The 23,802-nt window shown below is 38.5% G+C and overlaps 1 protein-coding gene across 2 annotated transcripts in view; it reads right to left on the bottom strand.

Annotated features, from left to right (window-relative positions):
• dvl1a (dishevelled segment polarity protein 1a) overlaps positions 1–23,802 on the bottom strand; it is a 47,304-nt gene that overhangs the window by 10,540 nt on the left and 12,962 nt on the right. For both annotated transcript variants that reach the window (XM_036591952.1, XM_036591953.1), the window contains exons 3-8: positions 21,853–21,974; positions 13,641–13,750; positions 4,070–4,208; positions 3,809–3,902; positions 3,642–3,711; positions 2,819–2,958 (exon numbers count right to left, since the gene is read on the bottom strand). In XM_036591952.1, the coding sequence (XP_036447845.1) occupies positions 2,819–2,958; positions 3,642–3,711; positions 3,809–3,902; positions 4,070–4,208; positions 13,641–13,750; positions 21,853–21,974 (675 nt within the window). The remainder of the gene's footprint in view (positions 1–2,818; positions 2,959–3,641; positions 3,712–3,808; positions 3,903–4,069; positions 4,209–13,640; positions 13,751–21,852; positions 21,975–23,802) is intronic.

The raw sequence follows: 23,802 nt of genomic DNA, 5'->3' as shown, positions 1-23,802 counted from the left end.
TTCAGATATATGCCACAAACCCAGTAGGAAACAAACAGGATCTGTATATAAAATCATATAGAAATGTATTTGAAATTTCACTACCAGTTTTACTACCACTGTATGTGAAACTGTCACATAGGAAAAAAAAGTACCCCAGTTCTCAACAGCCACTAAAATAAAATTCCTCGTCAAGCCAGCTGACAAATTAACAAAACCTTGAGGTTTCTGTAAATGCCAGAAAGTCAGCATTACAACAAAACACTACTAGAAATACTTCTACCTTTCAAAAAATGTGATTTTTACTTAAAAGACATACAAAATAGCTTTAAGGATTATATTTAAAGGGACATTTATATATTTTAATAGGTAATGGGTATTTGCAGTACAGTGCAAAAGTCAGAGACCAGCCTTCATTTATTTAACTTTATGTCAAAATGGCTACTAAATCAAAGTCATTCTTTTCCAGTTTTAGAAAATAAGCAGAAAGAAAATATTAAACAGAAAATTACACAGAAGCCTCAACAAGAAATATAATGTCAAATTTACTGTGTCCACACTTATAGTTTCTATTCTCTTCAGGAGACTTGCTTTTCAGTTTGTAATCTGTGGGGATATTTTTCCACTCCTCCAAAGCTCAGTTACAGAAGTTGGTTGTATTTTCTGCTTCTCATCAGTCCACTGTTGTGTGAACATCAGCAGCGTCTTTGTTTGATTTGTGGTTTTTCTTCTTTTTAATCTATTTCTTTTTCTCAGTAACAGCTTCTTGATAACTGCCCATCCTTTCAGACCCATAGCATTGAGTTTTCATAGTGGAAATACCTGTGGATTTTTTCAGATATGAAGCAAGAGTGGATCTTGGATTAAGTTAAAGGTGGACAATACTGCAAAAATGGAATGTCACGAAACTTTAAGAAGTTTTCACAACACGTCACGATGAATACAATGATTTCTACCAAACATTTCACATACTGTGCTGCAATAAATGCAACTAAACAAATAATTATGTTCTTTTTGTAGGCAAACATGCAGTTGATAAGTATTTTTATGTACTCACAATATCCACAATATGCTCAGAGAAGCATTTTGTGACATACTATGATGTAATTTGTCACAATAACAATAAACATTGTCATACTGCCCGGCCCTACTTTAAGAACTGTTTATCTGACGGTGACAGGTTTGGGGGTCTACCGGGTCTTGTATGGTTGTTAGGAGTCTCATTTTCTCCAGATTTTTAGATAAATGTTTGAACCTCAGTTTTGAAAACTCCTATTTTGCAGGTGGGTTATCTTCTATCTAATTTCCTCAGAAGTATCTCCTGAAAAATTATTAAGTTGTACTTAATGGCTGTTTGACTAGTATATAAATCTATGAAGGGAGGTCCCTGACTTTTGCACTGTACTGTATGTAGTTAGCTAAGTGTTTCTGTTATGTCTGCTAGTCTGCTTGTCTTACTAATAGCAAGTCACAGGATACGCAATCAGACTAGACTATGTCACTATTGTGCAGTATTTTGGGTTACATCATACATTTATCTTAAGAAACGAAAAGTTTCATAATACACAGTATTACAACATACATTTATATTCTGTTATTCATGCCCATTCTAGACCAGTAACAACACAACTGTGAATCATCTCAAATATGATTCAGCTACACTGTCATTTATGGCTGTTCCTAGATGATTACGCAGCCCTTACGTTGGTAAAAACTATACTGTAAATACAAGCACTACTGTAGACTGAGTAAGAGCCAGACGTCTGAGTGGGCAAGGCACAGACTGGTCACTGAGGCTAGTAAAACTGGGGAGCAAAATAAGATCAAAATGTCCTGAGTCAGGAAGGAAAAGGAGAGGCAGCAAAACAAACCTACAGCATGGGGCCAGGGGAGGTTAACATACACAAACAGCTAAAAAGCCATGAAAACGTCAAAGGCTTACTGTGAGACCTCGTAAAGAGCCGCTTCAGTCCAACCATATGAGCTGTGCTGTTTTTAGGCTCACTGTAAGACCCTCCCATGAAACACGATATTACAACTTTGATCATGACTGCTCCCATCGCAATAATAAGCATCTTCTCCTACAGTTTCTATTGTGCTGAACACAACCTGGACCTGGAGTGGGGGGTGTGTGTGTGTGTGTGTGCTATGTGACCTCAGGAGTGGGGGATGGGGAGTGGGGGGGTGCTGTGTGTCTTCTGTACAATGCTTTCCTTATACACTTATACATGTCCTGAGCAGCCTTTTCTACTCATACCTGAGAGATTTCAACACCGTAGTGACTGCTTTCAACAAACGACAGTGTCGACAAAGAAAGATTCAGCTTTGTCTGCCTTCTTAAGGTAAAACCAACAAACTTGAGTAAACCATCTCTGGTATGGACGGGTCAAAATTGGCCTACAGCAGCTGATTTTTCTGTGAGTGAATGAAGTTTTTCACTCACTTTGTTTAAACAACTTTAAACAAACAACACAACTGGCTAGATTTGTGGTTCCCAGCCTTGGTCCTGTTAGCCCCTCTGCTTTGCACATTTTACTGCTTTCTCTGCACCAAGCCTGTCCTGCGTTGCAGTGGGTTTGTCAGGGCAGTGAAAACACTAAAATATGCAGGGTAAGAGGGCCTCTAGGACCATGGATGGAAAACTGGGCTATAATTAATGTGTAGGGGCTGGGTGTGTGTCCTGAATTGCCATCAAGAGTAGGGTATCCCCCAAATTAAAGGGACAAAATTGAACCAGAGCGGGACTGAACCAGCATAGTCCTTAGAAGCACCACTTTTTACATGGGTGGACTCTCTCTGATGAAAACCGTTAAAGAGAATAGTGTAGTTGACTGTGTACCTGTAACAGCATGTCTCCAGGTTCAATTCGGCCATCAGCTGCCACAGCTCCGCCTTTCATAATGGAGCCGATATAGATGCCACCATCTCCCCGGTCATTACTCTGCCCCACTATACTGATGCCCAGGAAGTTATACTTCTCTGTGATAAAGAGGGATGGAAAAAACTTCAGTGTATACTGGGGCTGTTTGTTTTCACCATATTATTGTAATAGTTAAATATGCAAATGCTCTAACCAATCATATTGTATTTTCTTTGATTAATCACAGTTCCAGTTAACCATGTCATATTACTGAGTAACCAATGCAAAGTATATATACTAATCGCAATACATACAGTTACATGCAAAAGTTTGGGTGCCCCTGGTCAAATGACTCCACACGTGTAGACATTTTAATGCACATTACTGTTTACATGTCATTTTATATTTTTTTTTCAATGTTAAACTTATAAACAAATAAACAGACAAATAATGTTTATCAACTAATCAGAAATTGTGAACTAAAAATGCCATATTTAAGTTTGTTCTATGTAGAGGATGGATACTTATTTTCATTTCAAAATCAATCATGACAAGTTATTTGACTGAGGGTGTTCAATGTTTTGCATATGAATGTACCTATGGTAGTAATTATACCTCAATAGTAGTAATATGTCCTATACATACTCCAATAGTAGTAATTATAGTAATCCACACTGTGTAGCCCTGGTGTCGCATGATATATGAATGGTGACACAAGCCATAATCTGAGAAAATCAGACACTTTCTTTAAGAAGATGGGAAAGACTGAGTGGGAGGACAGGAGAGATACACATGTACTTACCCATGTTGAGTGTTACTGTAATAATGTTGAGGCTCATAGTGGAATCTGTTATGCTGCTAAAGGAGGACGACTGTGAAGAGAGGACACAAAAATCCCACTTTTAAATTGGAACACTTTCATATGACTACATTCACTTTGCATTTATTCTATATATAGTAGTAACCCACCCTGTCCATTTTGGCCACTTTCTGTCTCCTTCGCCGGCGCTTATGTCTGCGCATGAGTTGAGAAGAGGAGCTCTGCTCTGTGGAGCTGCTGAGCCTATACATCCATGCAAAAGTCAGAAATAAGACCAAGTAACACCACAGAGGTGTCACTTATGAACAGTATAGTCAATATATGTGTGAGCCTCCTTTTACTCTATGATTTAAATATGTTTGTTTAATAATCTCTGCAAAATGCTGCCTGAGATGTAAGAAGGGTCTGACCTGCTGGCATCCTCGTCTTCCTCACTGTCGATGAAGGAGCTAGATTCCAGCTCGCTGCTCATCATGGAGGTGCTGTCGTAGCCCATGGCTGAGTCCCGAATAACTCGCTCTGTCTTAGAGTGTCCGTTCACCCGGGGGACTGAGGGGGCAAACGGCATTGGGGAAGACTTTAGTCACAGATTAGATGATACAGAGACATTTTCACATATTCAGTGATCTTTGGGCTGTGCTTTGGAACACAAAAAACGTGTAAGAAGTAACTGTTGAGTTTTGTGTAACATCAGGAGATGAACAAGGACAGGCATCTCTTAAAAGGGGACAACTTCTTTGGCTGTTTAAAGAACAGATCATTAGAGTTCAAGTTTAAATAAGAAACAGGTCTGTTACCATCATGGAATTTTAGCTGACAGTTGCCATGTAAATTATTGTGATCAACAGTTGAATTTTTTTTTTTCACTGTATGCAAATATTAAAGTACAAGCCTGAAGTGGACAAATTGATTAATTACCTATCTCACTTTCTAGGCGTCTACACTTAGCAAAAGGGAACAACTCGAACTCAAATAAACAAACAAGACTCGCCGCTGCCCTCTAAATAAATAAAGGGAATTCCACCGATAACACTTCCGTATAATAACTTAGAACTCTTCAGACATCTGGTTCCTATCACCACCTTTGTGAGCAATTCTGACTCAGTTTCTCTAGAATTTCAAATCAGACAACTGTGAATACCTTTGTTTACATTTTAACGATGTAATTCCGCAGAAATTTTGAAAATTTTGTTTTAGCGCGTATGTGGGCCCAATGTTCAGATCCACTTTCATAACTACATAACTTACATATTAGTTTCATGCAGTTAACAAAGAATTAATAAGAGTTGCTGAGTGATAGGTCTTACAATATTAACAGAATATTAAGGCTAGGGATCAAGAGATTAAATGCAAACTTCTATTGTCGACAGTTTGCATGAGGAAGAAAAAAAAGTCAGGAGAACAATTAACTTTCCATCTGTAACATCCACCACTTCTAAGGAGTCTTGACTGAACAATTACAAGACTGAAGCATACATACAGAGACACACTCGCGGCTGCGATTCTGGGTGACATCGTACACGCTGGAAGGGTCTGACCATGCGAGGACGCTGCAATCGTCCAAAACACTCCAGCACTGCAGGTGTGGTCATTACTCCTCTGCGTTTCTTTGGAGAGCTGGCACAGCACAACCCAACACAAACATATACAAGGGTGAACATGCTGTGACCGTGTACTGCAGATCTAATCGCTCACTTATGTTTCAGTCTGTCACACTACACTGTTAAAATGCCAGTGGTACAAAGAAAACCATTCCGTTCTACGATGTGTGTGGGCTGGCCAGACAATGTTATCACCTAAGTGAAGAGCTGGTAGGTTGAAGCCTGCACTCAATGGACCAATGCGCTGTCAGCTGCCTGTCAGCACATTCATACAGTCTATGAATGAGAGGACTGGCCATTCGTTCCATGAATGCCTTGCTTAAGCAGAGCTTCAGTAAGGTCCTTTCACTCTCACTGACCTTGCGTCTCCCTCAACAGCTGCCTTTAACTGTGCTCGGAGCAGTCGGCTCCACTTCTTATCTGCAATGGAAGTGCTGAGAAAAGGATATGCAGAAAGCAGATGTAATCAATCCTATTGCGCCTTATGCGCAAGTGAGGAGATACAGCCTGCTTTAGTAAGATCCTTCAATATCTGGTCCCAGCGCGACTCTTAGAGCTTTCGATCTGATCTTATCAAACATGTTTGGTGTGATATGCAAAATTACAGTGATATTTTTAACTGTAATCAAAAATCTGGTTTGGGCAAAGCCATGAAGTAGATTGGTCACTGAGCAAGTTAGTGACTGGATATGGTCGTATGCAAAAGTTTGAAAATTACATGTTTTGTTTGATTTTTTCAGTGAAAATGAGTTAACACATCCTCTACAACCTAAAATGCAATTTTCTGCAAATTTTATTGCACAATTTCATTTTTTTTTGCTGAGTTTAACAAACATACAAATTGCAATGTGCCACAACTTTTGCACAGGTCACATTTTATGTTTGTTTTCAATGTTTCAAATCCAGCATATAAACAGTAACTGATGTAGGAAAGGGTGCTGAAGTGTGTTCTCTGTAGAGTATGTGGACTTATTTTAACTAAAATCAACAAAACATGTCATTTAACTGGGGCACCAAACTGTTGCATATGACTGTATGACTTCTGCATCAGGACGTTTGCTACCAGCAGAATATGAATATATATCTCATTAGAATTATTTACGCAACACTAAGCACACAAAATATATGTCAGTGCACTTCAAAGAGAGTTAAAATGCATGAAAAATGCATGATACTCCTTGTGCAAAATGAAAATATCCTAGGTAGTGCAGAAAAGCTTTAGACAGCAGCATAGAGACAGGTCTCTCATTGAAACCAAGCACTGATCAGTCTCATTTGCATAATGTAATAAACAGACTATGGTCAGCAAACAAATCACACAACACAAAATCAAAGCAGTACAAGCTCGTGAGACCAGACTGTGAAAAACTGTGACATATCAATTTTACATACAGTAGCGTCCAAAAATGTTTGGAATCACGATTTTCAATGATATTAAACCCATTAAATGACTGTAATGTCATGCCATTACTCTACAACATCACTGGCCTCAAATAATAATCGACTATATATAAAATATGTAAATAGTAAGCTGTACACAATGAAAAAATGTTAAATGAAAGACTGAGAAAGTTGTAAAACAAAAGAATGAATGTCCAAAACATGCCTCATATTTCAATAGTGGTGGTCATATATCTCAAGGCAGACTACAGTAGCTATATTAGACAGTTACAAACAGACAGTTACAGTATATTGTTTATGTTTCGTAACTTAGTAGTGTTCCCAAAATACTTGAATACACTATTTCAAAATGTCTAGTCTACAATATTTAAACATACATACGTAGGTGATTCCAGTCTTTAGAGAACAGTACTGTAGCTATTTAAGTGACTGATGAATATGAAGTAATTGGAAAATGAAACGACACGTTGTTTTTATCCCTTATGAAAAAAGATCCACAAGATTCCTGTGGTGACCGTTTGGTAACTGTGGTAAAGTAAAAGGCTATAGAACACTATTAAACAGGAGGTGAAAATACTGTAGATTGGTATAGAGATGTTTTACAGCACTAAAGCTCCTTATAGCATTATTTATGCTAAGTTTCCTGTGGAATCACAAAGTAACAAAACGCTAAGTGAAGTAAAAACACATTCATTCAAAAGCAGCAATCGTCGCATTTTCTGCTGTTACCAAACCCTGATTAATGGTCGTTTTACTCGGTTATCGGTTGAGGAGTCATCGCTGAATAAAGCTGTCTTACCTGTGGAGCTGCAGCGGCTGCGCGTGCACGTCTCTCTCAGAGAAACTGGAGCAGTGAACGCGCTCTGCTCAGGGCAGCTCGAGCAGCACGCGCCGCGCGCGCCCCCTACAGGAACTATGACGAAACGCTATTCAGACTCAGAACTCCTTACAGCAGAGGAGCTGTGGTGCTGGAGGGCCGGAGTCCAGCACAATTTGATGATTTCTCTGCTCAAACACACCTGATACCACTCATCAGCTAACTGCTAGCTCTGTAAGAGAGGGGGAATCCTCACAGTGTGCTGGACTCCGGCCTTCAGATCCCCCCCACTGCACTATGGCCTGTGCAGTTCACTATGTGTGGTATCATCCAATGAAACAAAAGAACTTAGGTTATTATTCCAAGTTGGTCTTACAGCAACCTCAGAATTAGCATCAACTGGGTCAGAAACAAGGGTTCCACACCTCTAAAAGTGATGCAGCAAAATATGTTGGTTCTTAAAGGGTAAAAATGTTCTTGTGGAACTGCAGCTGACTGACAAATGACAAAATTCTCTGACAGACAATATCAGTGGCTATAATGACCCCAATTTCCCAATAAACCTATTCATAAACAGTGTCAATGTATGTTTTGACCATTCAAGGGGTGGGCGACATGGAAAAAACATATCATGATAACTCAAGATATTTCACACTATACACATCATAATATTTTGGTTTTCTGAGATTTAATAAGTTGGAACAAACAACCTGGAACCTGTAGTGCCACATATACTAATAATAATAATGATAATGATAATAATAATAATAATAATAATAAGAAGAAAAATAAATCTATAACTACAATAACTTTGCACTGCACATAAACTAATTAACCAGGCCAAATTGTGTTCACTTTGTAAGTAAACATAGTCAGTGTTACTTCAGTACTGATGATATTCATGATATATGCAAAAAGTGTACTGACATAATTTATCATTTACAATAATCACGATAACAATAAAATATTGTCTTATTGCCCAGGTTTACTGGGTTCCACCAAAGTCCTTACATTATGATGGAGGAGGAGACAGTTCACTGGTTGAAAGATGATAACGTTCAACATGGCATCTGTTTATGGGGAAAGCCCCTTCGGCTTGTTGGTAAAGCAACAAGCCTCAGCCGAACCTTTCTGACAATAGACATGTTTTTATGTGGTATTTGGACCAAATGCTACAGACTATTTGTACGATTTTTGCCAAATTTTACCACTGACTGTAAATAGGTTTTGGAAACATTAATGTAGCTTTCAGCTTTGTGGTTTTAAGTCTCTCCACATTCAAAAAGATGGTGGAAAAAACTGCCCTCCTTTATCATGACTTGGATTCAGCTCAGATAGTAAACTTTGCTAGCTAACATCTCTTGAGAACATCAAATTGTGGTTTAGCAAAGTAGCAGTTAGAAATATTGAAACATCTAGTACATTTCATATAGTGCAGAACAATATTTTTACATTTTTACCCAATCAGTAAGCTGCAGCAGTCCTCTCACTGAACGTTGTTTGGGAGTTTTTTTTTACAATGTTTGATGTCTTGAAATCAATTAAAAAGTGCTGGGGCACTTTGAACAGTGGTGGGTCAAATGCTTGTATGCCAAATGTTTCTGGCAGCCATAGTCAGAAAGCAAAACACATTACTGTCATTCATACTCAGACAAACTGGACCATCTATGTCCCATAACAGTTCTATATCTTTTAAGAAAAGATCTGTCAGCTACATTCAATGCCACGTCATGATATCTTTAGATTACAAGACTGATGGCAATTCTTTGGGTAGACGCCTTTCGCACTGCATTATGGCGTACACTGCAAATTGCAGTGTATATAATCTGTACAAGACAATTTGCAGTGTATGCTGTCAATAGTGAGCTACATAGGACATTTACCAGTGAAACTTCAAGCTTAAACCAGTGGTCACCAACCCTCCTCCTGCTGCCCCCTCCTACCCAGCATCTGATCCAGCCAATGAAAGACTTCTGAAGAACTTAGTTAGCTGGAGCAGGCGTGTCAGACTGTGCTTTGAACGAGACTGCAAGAAATGAGATCTCCAGAACCAGCTTGGTGACCACTGACTTCAATGCTCTATTTCTCCAATAATTAGAAATTCTAACCGCAGCCTTTCTCCTCACAGATGCTCCAAACAGCTGAGATGTGTGACAGATCCTACCTATGCCATCCCAATGCTTAATACACCACTGCTTTCACCCCAACAGCAAACAGTGAATTCATGTTGATCTGTTTGAAAAAGTTACTAAAAAGCCACGGTAAGGCTTACATGTCAAGATTTATCACTAGATCTTTACAGGAATGTACAGAGAACAAATGAAACTGTAGTCAAGATAAATTCCATTACTGCTCTGGGTAAACATTCAGTTGACAAAATTATGTCTCTTCTCAACTTACAAGCTTAGATGGTTTCCTCAAACTGTAATTTGATCAGAAATACTGGAAAATAAAAAAGCAAGCTCACATTTTACAATTATCCTGTCAAGCCAGAGCAATAAAACAATAAATTCAGCCTGTCATTTTGAAAACAATCTGTGCTCTCTCTCTCTTTCAGTAATCTTTCCAACTGGTTCCCAAAGGGCTAAAGGGGTAACTATGTTTCTTTAGTACTGACAGTTCAGGAAGGTTAACGACTGAGTGCCTGAGGCATGGAAACAGATATCCCCTCATACACTCCCCCTGCCCCTGGGCTTCACACCTGTCCAGTCCCAACACTAAGCAGCCCTGCATTATTCATATTCATTCATCACTTGCTCCTCAAGACCGAGGCAGCCTTTCTGCTCTAAACCAATGACTAGCAAGGAGTTTGAATGAGTACTACACATGCTCTTGTATGAAAAAAACACATTTTTTGGTGTTATCTAGAGGAATAATGGAATGACTTCTAATGAATGATGCTCACTTACAGACCCAGTAAAGAAAGAGATAAGAAGGCCAGATGTACACAGTGATAGAGGATCAGCAGCACATGACTGACTATTTCTGGAGAAAGCTCAGGGAGCTCAGGGAACTGACCTGACACATCTCATGCGTTCCACATCCATCCACTCAAATCTGCTTAGTATAAGAGATACAAATGCAGCCTGGATATATGTTTGTCCCACATGTTCCACTCACAAACATGTTCTTTCACAGCAACTGTTTCAAGGTTGCACACGCTTTACAGAACAGTGGCGAAAATTAAGCTCGGATGATGATGTAAATTTAGACAAACGATTATTTTCTGCAGAATCACTGCGATCCACATTGTTACAAAGTACCATGTAAGTTTCACAGTGTTGGTAAAGTAATTACCATGTAATTACCAGCTGGACTCTTATATCACATTATGATTTATAATGATACCTACATTCTGCATAGACAGCATGTAAAACTGTTAACAACCAGTTCTGTGTGTTGGAAAACAAAATATTCCCAAACAGGTACATTGTTGCTCTTTGCGTACAAGCTAATCCATTTTGTGACTTTTCATAAAAATAAATATTACAAATGAATAAAGCACTCTATATTTCCATATTTTAATAATAAAAACTTGAGGTGTATGATACAGTTTTCCAATAAACCGAAGGAAGCAAAAAAGATTTGCAAGAGGTTGTACTGGTTTACAGAAGCACATAGAACTCCTTAAATAGATGCAGACCATTATTGAAGCTTTTTTGGCTGTTCCAACCAAATATTTAGAGAAATTAAATATTGCGATGCAAATTGTGCATCTAAAAAATGTCTTGAAACATTCTGATATATATCTTGATATTATGATGATAAATATACTGCATTCATAGCCTTGAAATGAACATCCATGTTTTCTCAGCTAGATACATTTTCCTTTTTGCACATTAGTCTCTTACACACACACACACACACACACACACACACACTCCACCTCTATCATTATCTACTGCTGCTAATGAAGTCACACTACAGAGTCTCTCACTAATGAGCTCCCAGCTGCCTGCAGGAATAGAGAGAAAGATGAAAAATCATTACAGTTATGCGGTTGGGTTAAGCAGCGCGCAGGCGCTCTTTAATGAGTGAAACAGCACATACTGCTCTGACTGAGTGAGTTTAAACTCTCAGGCCGCTGGACACAGACACAAGAAAAGAAGGAATGTCTAAATTATAGACATTCAAGACACAGGTGGGAAATAGTTAGCAAAGCAAACATGGTCAGCATTGTTTCACATGAGGAGAGTTTCTAAATGGCCAGGACATTCTTTACTGATGAGAGAACTTTCTCTCACTGCTGAAGAATACGCTTTCATCTTTCACCATGAACTCCCTTTAAACTGAACACACCAGGTGCTCATTCAAGAAAATAAGTATTCCATAAGTTATCAGACTGAAAACAAACACAGGACTTTTGCAAATAACTACAGAATCTTAATAGGAACTGATCGTAAAAATGCCTAATCTTACTGTGCCTGCTACAGTCAGAAAGGATTTTAAAAGCAGAACAGAGAGTTTCAGAGGCTAAACCTAACTAGGAAATTCGAGAAAGCTTCTTGGATGGGAGGTAACGTAGGCTACACGTCCAAGTACTGTTTTGACTGGCAGCTCTCTGACCTCTCAGTTCCATTAGAGGCCAGTTTATTTAGTTCTCTGTTGAGTCTGGAGTCTAGTTCTGGAACACGTCACCTTCAACACCACTCCAGGGGAAAATACCATCCTATATATATATATATATATAACTAAAAAAACTACACCCTATCTTAACAGTGTGGCTTTTTAACATAGAGAAAATAAATCTATTTTAAATTAATAAGACTCTCTAAACTACTGTATTTATTTATTATTTTATAAAAAGTGAGGGGCGTGCTACAGTTTTCCAATAATTTTGTAATTTGTTTGCCAACATTCTCAAGTTCAAGTCCAATCAAGCAACAGTTGCTTAAAAGGTATGCAGTTGTGGGCAGGGCATGGATAAATCTATTATACGTGGGCTATTAAAAGATGCCGAAAAGCATAACTTAATATGACTGCGGGCTGAGTACAAAGGTTTAGATCATTCCTCTGACAGTTGAATATCATATTTACAGGCTGGAAATGAACTCCCATGATTTCTCAGCTAGACAGCCTTCTTGGATTGAAGGCATTGTAGGTTAAATATCCAAGTACTATTATGACTGGCAGCTCTCAGACCTCTGGGATCTATTAGCAGCCAGTATTTTGTTAGTTCTGGAGCATTTCAACTACAACATCAATGCTGAGGGAAAAGGAAAGCAGCTTTATTATATGACCAAAGAACTACACTTGATCTGTTTTATAGGTTAATTCTATAGATTTTTTTAAATTTCTGTATTAAGTCATTAGGATGTAAACAAAATCATTCAGAGTGGTTTGATGTGAAATGTGCAGTTCTAGAGAAACTAACAGAGTCAGAATTGTTCACAGTAACAGTGATAGGCTCCAGCCATTATCAACATTACATATATGGAAAGTCATAAGACACGTAGGTTCACTGGTTTTGGATAGTACATAAAATGGCTATATTTGTGTTGTAAACATTGTGACTCCTGGTTCCTATCAGCACCACTGTAAAATTGGTAAGTTTCTCTACAATGAACGCTTTTACATGAAACCAGTCTGAATGACTGTTTACATCTCAATGTTGAAAATTTAGAAAAATTGGTGGACTTCCCTTTTAACAGTGTGACCTTTCACTAACATAGAAAAGTAGTCTAAACCTCGGTGTTTTGGCATTTTGACACAACACTGAGGTGCCACAGGTTTAGATGATAAATAGGATTAGGTATCATGTCATCTCTATAAAGTATAGTTATAAATGTTTATTGAAGTCCTCTAAAAGACGCACATCAAATGTACAGGTTTGAAATGAACACTCATGATCTCTTAGTAAGACAGGTTTCTTGGATTTAGGTCAAATGTTCAAGTATTTTGACTGGCAGCTCTGCAAGCTCTGAGCTCCATTAGCGGCAGTCTGTTTTGTCCATTAGTAAGTCTAGTTCTGGAATGTGACTGTTAGCAGACAATACTCCTATAACCTGCAGTCAGTCCCTTTGAAATGATGGCTGTCCTTGACGCTCCTTCTCCAAATGTTTAGCAGCTCTGTGGTATGTATAGAGCTCTGCTGGGTGATATATGATACATGGTTTATTGTTCATGGATGGAATTTTTCACTGTGTACTGGGAGTCACTTACACTTGTTGTCCCGTGCCCTGCGGGCCCTCTCCCGCTCCCTGCGCTGGCTCAGGAGAGACTCTGTCCCCGTTTCAGTGTCCAAACCATCCCGACTGCTCACTGCATTGGCGCTGAAACGAACACACATACAGAGGTCTCAGTGAAACCACATCAAAACCACCTACACTAAGCCTGCCACGAGGCACATTTACCATGTCCTAATAATCCACAAAGAAAACCCTGAAAATCCCCCTTCTTGTGACTAGCCATGGTTAATTTGCACCATGAAAAAAAGTTTCACTGTTGACTCATTCAAGTATAGGCTTATTATGCTTAGTAATAGTGATCTATTCACAATACATAACACTAATAATTGAAAATATCAATCTTACAAAGAACAGAAGACATATAATAATGTTAGTAATAATACTAGGTTTAGTTTTATAACACTTTAAGGTTTAAGTTCTTGATACCAATTGGAGTTCTTGAGCAAGACTTGTAACATTATGTTCACTGACCACTGCAAGTTGATATGGATAAGAGCATCTGTTAAATACTGTATGTAAATTGTCTGAAAAAGCTGCCATAGTTTACACTTCTCAGTTCACACTTGCTTCCTGTTAAGTTCAGCATTGAGTACCAGGTCTTTTCTTACTCAACTGTCGAAGCATTCGAGTCCATGTTGTCTGGATCATTTCGCTAAGCTGAGGTAAGCTTGCTGCAAACTCGTAGGATCACTTACACAATTTTCTCATGTTGCTCCTAAACTCTGGAATAGCATTCCAGAGAATATTAGGAATGCAAACTCAATGGATGTTTTTAAATCCAGATTAAAAACATATTTGTTTACACTAGCACATCGATGCTGTTGGAACAAAACCTTGTATCATTTTTGTACCATTTTTGTCGTTTTCCAGTTTTTGACATAATTTGAAGATGCCTGTTGTCCTTTACATTGTGTGTAAATTTCATGATTAATAGACCAAAAGAAATGGACTTGGAAAACGTCTGGTTCCATTGACTTACATTAAGAGTAAAGTATGTTTTTTCCTTCTCCTGTAAAGTTACCATTTTGGAGATGCAAGGTTTTGTTCCTAAAACAGGGATATGCTTAGTATTGCAGCTCATTTTCACCTGTTTATAATTGCGCTGGCCATTTATTTTCATTTAGAGGACAGTGTTTTTATCATTCGAATGTTTTACTTGTATTACTGTGTAATTTACTAAATAACTGTGTAATGTAACTAAAATAAAAAGATATAAATAAATATAGTACAGTATAGTATAGTAGTAGTACAGTATAATTTATTGTATAGTACAGTATAGTATAATTTACTTTATAAAGCTTTATAGAATTTCTCTAATAGAGGTATATAGACCATATTTACAGGCATGAAATTCAGCTAGACAAATTTCTTGGATGGGAGGCGATGTCGGCTACAATCCAATTATTTTCTGAATGGGCAGATCTCTGACCTCTGAGTTCTATTAGTTCTGTTTTAAAATGCCAAAAATTACAGTTATCAATTACTGGGGGCCGATATTCAACACAATAAGGTGTTAATTACTTGTTACCATTATTTGCCAAGAAATGCCGTATATATGCACCCCTATATGTGAGACCCACTCTGGGGCTCAGTCTCCTGCAGCACTGGAGGTGGACTGAGGGACCAGCAAAGAGGTGTGCAGAGCTGCAGTACAGTGTGAAGGAGGCGTGTACATGTGTGAGGATGTGCCGAGAGGCTGGTTATTCTATCAGAGCAAGTGGAATGCTTTTGCTCGAGGCAGGAGAGAAACCTGAGGCTGGTGAGAACTCTATCTCTGAGTCTCTGCAAAAACTCACACCGGGTGTTAAAAAGCTGCCAGTGATCTTACAGAAACTGCACACTGCAAAGTTGATCAAGTGGAACAGGACTGCTATAAGACTGACTTAATACACAGTGCTGCGCAAAAGGCTGACTCTGCCCTTCATTTCCAGTCAAAACAGTCACTGAGTACAGGTTATTTTTTAGCAGATATCTCTGAGGCGGTCAGATGAAGATATAAAGAAAGGGAAAATGAAAGAAAAATGAGTGTGGGAAAAGTTCCAAACCTGATTAAAAGATACAGAGAAAATGGGACTCCTGACAACCATGCAAGACCTGGTAGACACCAAAACTGTCCCCATCAGATAAACTGCATTTAAAGTTTCATCTATGAGAGAGGAGAAAATCAAGCTGCTTCAGATCTGAAAAACAATCCACAGCCGTTTCTGTCCATCCTTCCACTGTGAGAAGACAACTCAACACTATGAGTCTGAAAGGATGTGTAGCTGGAGGAGGAGAAAATATACCAGCAGATGTCTTTAAAAAACTGAAAGCAAGAAAAGAATGAAAGTTAAAAAAGTGGACACACTTAAAGCTGAAATAAATTTGATGTTGTATTTAGCTGTTGGGGCTCTGTGTAATTTTCTGTTGTATATATCGCCGTTGTTGGAACAAAACCTCATATCTCCAAAATGTTAACTTTACAGGAAAAGGAAAAAACATACTTTGCTTTTAATGCAAGTCAATGGAACCAGACTTTTTTCCAAGTGATTTTGGACCATGTCTTTTCATCCATTCATCATAACATTTACAAACAGTGTGAAGGGCCACAGGCATTTTCAAACTATGTCAAAAACTAAGAAATGGAGATACAATGTTTTGTTCCAACAGCAATGATACGTTTCCTGCATTTTTCTTGGCACTGAAAAATTAATAACTTAACGGCTGTTTTGACTGGAAATTACAGAAATGAAGGGCGGTCTCTGACTTGGGCACAGTACTGTATAACATTTGGATCTTCATTTGTTATTGAAATGGTTCTGATAGCATTTAAGCAGATGGATGACCTCCAGCTACATGGATTACAGTTTACTGGAAGGACAGAAATGACAAAAACAAAGAAGATATTGAGGAAAGTCAAGGTGAAGGAAACTTTCTCTATGAACACATTCTGAATCTTCTTGCTATGACTTGGCCACAGTGAGGTGGTGTCTCTCTCTGGTGGATGGAAGTTGCTATTTCACCTGATTCTGGGTTATGGCTATAGAAGAGTCAACAAACTTAAGCCACAGCAGAAAACATCTATATAAATGATTTAGTCTAAATGTGCACTTCTAGATATAAATGTAATCCATTCAATAATACAGAACATTTCACAGTAGATTACTACTATAACATACTAAACAAACCTATTATTTACTCCCTCATCCTCAGTCTGAAATACAGAACCAAAATCATCATTTTTAACCAAGAATGATCAGCATAAAGCCTCCTCCTCATTAGCTTGCAACATAATCCTCCCTTCTTTCTTTAAAGCTCATTGCTCATACTGTGTATGCACAGTATTCATGTCATTGTGTATCTAAAGCTTCTGAGTTCCATGAAGGCAGGGGGTGGCAGGCAGGCAGGCAAGCAAGGGGGGACAGGCGGCTCGATGCTGGGGAAGATTAAGGCAGCTGTAGCACCCTGCTGAGTCCTCAGGGTAACGGAGATGGGTGCTTTTAATGTCCGCTAATCCGGCTTAGCCGCTCAGGGACGGCCAAACACCTATTCTCCTCATCCCTCCAAATTTATTCACCAGCACCAATGAATAATACATGCCACAAAAGAGAGCGAGCCAGAGATAACATTTGGTTATTTACTGATGCTTACTGTGTGGTTTTGTAATGGAAATAAGGGAGATCTACTGTGGGTAAAAACGCACAACTGGGAATCCACAGAATTAAGCTCCAGGAAAATTGGCCAATAGCCTTTTGGAGTGATGGCAAAAGGAAAAAAAAGGCCTTGGAAAATGGGAGGAGATGTGAGGGTAGCCATTTCAAACCACACCACTAGATGGCAGTGAGTACTACAGGAAATGGTTTGGAGTGCTTCAACTATGTGTTTGAGAAAGTTAAGCACTAACTGGCCCACAGAGGGCAAAAAAGAGCCGGAAAGTTCAACTCAGCACAAAGAGACGGGATCATTTTTTTTCCTGAGGTCTCTCTATGACAGTTGTGTGGCTTTATTTACCAAAGGAATCATAATTCATTTTTCCTTGACCATTTTGTTTGTCCCTTAGAAATAAACAAGGTGTTTCTGTTACTGTACCTTAATGTGGCAAGACAGCCTAAAACGAGCATTTCATTTGTTATTTGTCATGCTATGCAATATTCTGTAGCAACATTATATCCTTCAACCTAAACAGTTTCACAGAATTTTGTGTTTTCGTCCATTCACATACTTTCACTACAATACCCTGCATGCACTACTCACATATGTAATACATCCATAGTGAATCCCTCCCTTGCTTCGTCCACTGATTCAGAGGCTAATAAATATAGGTGTGATATATGGCTTTCTAGCAGTAACAGTACCTATCTGGCTTCATTCTGAATTAGCCAGAAAAAAAACATTGCAAACATGTATATGTGATCCAAGACACTTTAGTTTACCAAATGCTTCTCCCACCTTCAAGATACATCATCAGAATGGAGCTTTCTTAATCATTAAAGTAGTAAATCTCACTCTTAAGTCTACCGTGGTACTAGTGAAGCAGGTGAGTAGGCATGTTTAGTTAAATTTTTGGTAGTAGCGCCAATTAAAAATGACATATGCAAATTACCCCTGTTCTCATTGGCTGACCTGCATGCAAAAAGCAGTTGCTTTCAAAAAGTAGTCCAGGATAAGACATTCCTTCTAATTTCAATGTGAATGGGCGGAGCTAAATTGCTGTAGGCAGTTATATGTAAATTGATTTGTTTATGTGACTTCACAAAAGCAACGACTTCAAATGGCTGCTTTTTCAACTTAGTTTCTATATATGATCTGAAGAGTTTTGAAACTATACACATATTTTCAAACTCTTTTATTTCAAAGAAGGTGAGAAAAATTTGTTTTCGGTCCCTTTAACTCAGCATAGATCCCAGATTGACTTGCACACACACAGCTGAAAAACACCAGCAGCCCCTAAAGCATCGCAATCGGAATTAACTTTGCATTTATTTAACTATAAAGAGAATGCCTAATGCTCTGTGTGCGGTGCTAAAATCAAAGGTTTATGCTGAAACAAACAAGCTTCATTGCTTTGAACTAATGATGTAACACTCAGCTCCGATTGACTGTTGCTTTCTTCACAGCTAATGGAGTACGGCCCGAGCACTGTCTGTGTCCAAATACAATGGGAAAACTTCACTGCTCTTATCACCCTGACAATGTTTACATTAGCGGGACTATTTCTGTCCTCGGCCTGAGGGCACCTGGAATTTGCAGACAGTTATACAGATGGGAGAGTTATGGTGCGTACAATTGGGTAAATGAGCATATGAGTGCTGGCAGACACACAGAGACACGCACACAGACTCATGTGGCAGTAGCATGCTCTGTGTACAAGAGGCCCCTGAGATGAGAGCAGCCTTTGGGCTTTGATTCATACATATGGCTCTGAGCCGGACAATAACTAGATCTAGCCTCCAGCTGGCCAGGAGACATCTGCTACTGCAGTGGCGGTTGCGGTCAGGGGTTCAGAGAGGACAACGCTAAATCAGCTGTTTTGAGATGCTTATCAGTGTGTTTGTGGCTTATATAAGTTATTATAAAAAACATCGTCTTGCTCAATCGTGACTTATAGCCTAACAAAAGTCTATGTGTCAATATACTTCTAATTTCTACAAAGTCACTGTTTAGTTAGTGTTTCCGTTAGCTGATAATCTGACCCATAAAACGTCCTCAATTCCAAAAAACGAAAAACTTGGGACAGAACATGAAACGCAAATAAAAGCAGAAAGCAGTGATTTGTGAATCTACTTTGACCTGTATTTAAACAAAAACAGCACAAAGGCAAGATATTCTAGTTTTACCTTATCAGCTTCATTGTTTTTTGTAAATATAGGCTCATTTTGAAATGAATGCTCGGAACACATTCCAAAAAGTTGGCAGTTTAGGACTAGGAACATTGTGAAATGCTCCAAAAATATCCTAAACAGGTGATGCAATCATGTTTGGGGCACCAGAAGATACAGGGAATTCGGGGAAAGGGCAAAGCCAAAAAACCATGGCCATGATCTTTGATCCCTCAGATGGCTCTGCATTAAAACCAGCATGCTTCTGTGATGGAGGTTATCACATGGGCTCAGGAATACTTTGACAAACTGCTGTTAATAAACACAGTTAATCACTGCATCCACAAATGTAAGAATAACTGTTTTAATGAAAATCGTGCAATGTTAAAAAAAAAAGCATATAAAATAAAAGTAGAATAGAAAGTAGGTCAAAGCTGTACGACTGTGTGTATTGGGTGGGGGCACGACCAAAATTTTAAACTAGAAAATATTGTTATAATTACTTTTAGGAAACGCCCAGGCCTACTGTTGAGTTGACATTACACTTTGTTTACAGAATTAATGAACCTAGTGTTCTCTGAGCCAAGAAGAGAACCATACAGATTGCCACCATAAAGTTTAAAAGTCAGCGTTGTGGTGTGGGGGTGTATTAGTGCCTATGGCATGGGTAACTTGCACATCTGTGGGGGCACCATTATCTCTGAAAAATACATATACATTTTATAGCAAAATATGCTGCCTTCTGAACGACGTCTTTTTCAGGGACGCCCCTGCTTATTTCACCATGACAACACCAAGCCGTGTTCTGCACATGTTGTAACAGTGTGGCTGCGAATTAGAGAGTGCGGGCGACTGCCTGGAGTCCTCATCTCTCTCCCATCAAAAACGTGCCACATTATGATTCGGAAATTATGATTTGTGCTTATGATCTTTTGTGAGAAAACACAGAAATGTGGACCAAAAAGCTCAGTTTCTCCTCTTTACTGCTCAAGCCGCATCACTTTAGTTTAAAACTGGAAAAATGCTACAGCTCTGCATCTCAAACTGCAAGAAACTTTAGATATATTTGATAAAGACTTTTAAATTCATTTTCATAGGTTTATGTACCAAAAACAGTCAGAATCGTTTTTTCTTGACCCCATTTTAAACTGTTTTTATCTTTTAAAATTAAACAGGCTGTTTTTTGTTGTGCCTCATTCAAAAAGCAGTTCAATATAAAAAAATCAACATAAAAAACATGACTGGGGCTAAACTCCTGCAGGCTGAATAGATGGATATATGTAAACATGGTTTTCCTGACATCATGGAAAACAGTGAATTCAAAACAGGCTGGTTTTGCAGCTTTGTTTGTATATAAGGACTGTCTGGACTGTATGGACTGTGGAGTGAATGATACATTTTGAAAACTGTATTTACACACTACATTAAACTATTTATGTCATACAAGTGCAGGAAATTCAATTTCCAGTGATGTGGGCCCTTTAAGACAGCAGAATCTGTGAACACACAGAGAAAATACACAGCAGCCATTCCAAAAGCCAACAAATATGCTTGGGTTAGCAAAGACTTTTTATGGGATGAGTAATGCTCAAACTAGCCTATCCTGTCATGGTTGTCCGGCCCATTTGTCCGGCAAACTGAATCATTGCCTGGACACCATGACCAGCACCAAAATTTCCTAGCGGAAACTCTGACTTCAGCAACACTTAAAGTACAGTGGATCTATCAAATCTAGAAAGTCTTGATCTTTTATTGACATTTTTTGTCATTAAAAGCCTTTTAAAGGCAGTTTTAACTTAACAGCCTGGATCTTGTGGGTTGTGTTTTAATTATTGTACAATTCTCTGCAATTATGCCTTGTTCGATTTTTATTTTGAAGTTATTTGGTCATAACCAATTATAATAAGCTATTATGCACTGTCAGAAAAAAGTATTGAAAGGAACACATTATACTAGAAAACGATACTAAAAGGAACATATGTTAGGGAAAATAATTGTTATTAAATGGTACAAATAGTTAAATTTCCCCTGGGACAAACTTATTTAAGGAATTCAGGTGGATCTTAAGACCACTGTTGTACCTTTGAGGGTACATTTACATTGTACATTACCTTTTTTCCACCAGTGTGGTTTTCTATATTTTATTATTGCATAAACAGGTTATCCATACGTTTTCAGCGTAATTTTAAAAACAATTCAGAATGGCAACAAAATAAAAGAACTGAATCAAACTGTGCTGAGATTTATATCCTGAATATGCACTGACTTGCTCATGTGCATGTAGCATCATTATGTGATGCCATGAAGTGATACACTGTAGACCCAATAAGACTAGAATAAAAGTTTAAACACTATGGCTTAATGAGTTGCGCTTCAGTGAATACTTACTGAAAGGAGGGGGGTCTGGAGTCTCCGATGCCTCCTGTTCTCTCCAGCGGGGGCGGCAGCTCAGGGTGGCTCTCTGGGCACTGAGATCCGCCGTCTGAGTGTGTGCTCTCAGTCAGCACCAACTACAGCCAAACAAACACACACACACATATAAGACAAAGATCTCAGGAAGAGCTTCTCCACAGTGCCTATGCGCTAACTCGTGGCCATGCATAAATAAGCAATGCAGGAAGAGCGACTAGAACAGAATGTGTTAATTGAGCAGGGAGGAGCGTGAAGCATAAGAGCTTATGCAAAACGACCTGCAGACACAGGCACTGTTATGTGCTTTCTTCAGCTAAATAATGAGACTTAAACGGGCATACCTTGGGCTATTTTACACACTTAGCCACTATTTTACACATCTAATAACCCACTTCTGGACATGGCCAGATTCATAACAAAAACAATTTACAGAGAGCAATGTGGCTCTTTATTAAATTCTCAGTTGTTATTCTTCAAAAGTTTGGAGTCATATTAATTGTTTTGATTTTTATTTTCAACAATAAGTTATACAATGCATGTTTAAGGCCCAATTCCATTTATCCCCTTGGCCCTACCACTCAGTCCTTAGCCTACCGTGTTGCGCATTCACGCCTAGGGGTGGGTGTCCTGATTTTTGTTGAGATGGAGGTGTAGGGTGAAGTGTTAGGGCTACATGGCCCTTCAAACTGAGGTTTTTCAAAGGCTCACTCAAAACAGAGTGTTATGAGAAAAAAAGAGAAAATGGCTAGATGGCTGCACGAGCGACCAAAGAAACCCACAAATGTGAGTATTTCTCTGTTAAAAAATTACGATAACCACTGTATTATGTTAGTTTAATGTTGTTTCAATGTATTTTGGTCCTTTTCTTCATGACAAGTATAAAAAATCGCTAATAGCATGCTAATGTCTCTGTAGCTAGCTAACTTTCCCGTTCCACCTTAAATAGTCCAGCAGTTCTGACACCTTAAGCGCCAGAATGTAACTGCTACTCCATTTTAAGTGGAACAAGAAATTTCGAACAAGAAGCTGGCGAATAGCTGACTTCAGATTCTTATCACCAAAGAATGAAGGGTGGGCGATAATTATTAATTGTTTCATTCCCCTCTTTGAAAGCATATGAATCCCTAAATGTAACTAAATATTACTGCTCCTCTGCTGTCACTTTAGACTGGCAGCGTAGCCTGCGGAGCACTGCTAGTAGCCTGTTAATGAAGTAGTGCTCTTTTTTATTTAAGGGTTGTGCCAATTTGTAGGGCAAGATTTCAACCACTACCCCTTTGTAACTTAGTTCCAAGGGGCAAGATGACACTCAAAAACAAGGAGTAGGGGTAAAAATAAGAAATGGGATTGGGCCTAAATATTATAAACTGGACTCCAAAGGCCTCATTTATATCATCATCACATATAACATGTGAATTTGATAAGGAAATGTTAATAGGTCAGCACAAGTTTCCAATCTAATATACCAACATTTTACATTGGTAATGTCAGCGTGCTACAGGAATTAGATGGTGCAACTGCATTTTACACATCATTACCTTGAGAACAAATTTAATCATGTTAAGTAGGTTTTATAAATATGGCCCAAAGCTCTTTTAAATGCGGTATTCCATATTTCAAGTATTTCAAGATGTGGTTATTAATGGGGAATTACATCCGATTTTTCAAATCTTCAGTATAATTCAATCATTGAGATGTAAACAAAATTACTCAGTGGTTTGATGTGAAATGCTCTGTTCCAGAGAAACTTGCTGAGTCAGAAATGCTTATAACAGTGGTGATAGGAAGCAGACGTCTTAACTATTTAAAGCTTCTAAAAGCTCCCTCACAGAAAGCTACCAGATGAAATAGATATGAATACGCTGATGCGCAAAACATTTTTTTTTAATTCATGCAGAGAGGTAGATGCAGGGTGTTGTAAGGCAA

The sequence above is a fragment of the Colossoma macropomum genome, unplaced genomic scaffold (genome assembly GCF_904425465.1).
Source record: "Colossoma macropomum unplaced genomic scaffold, Colossoma_macropomum, whole genome shotgun sequence".
NCBI classification, from domain to species: Eukaryota; Metazoa; Chordata; class Actinopteri; order Characiformes; family Serrasalmidae; genus Colossoma; species Colossoma macropomum.
Note: the sequence above shows the minus strand (reverse complement) of the source record. Positions and strands in the feature narration are given on the sequence as shown.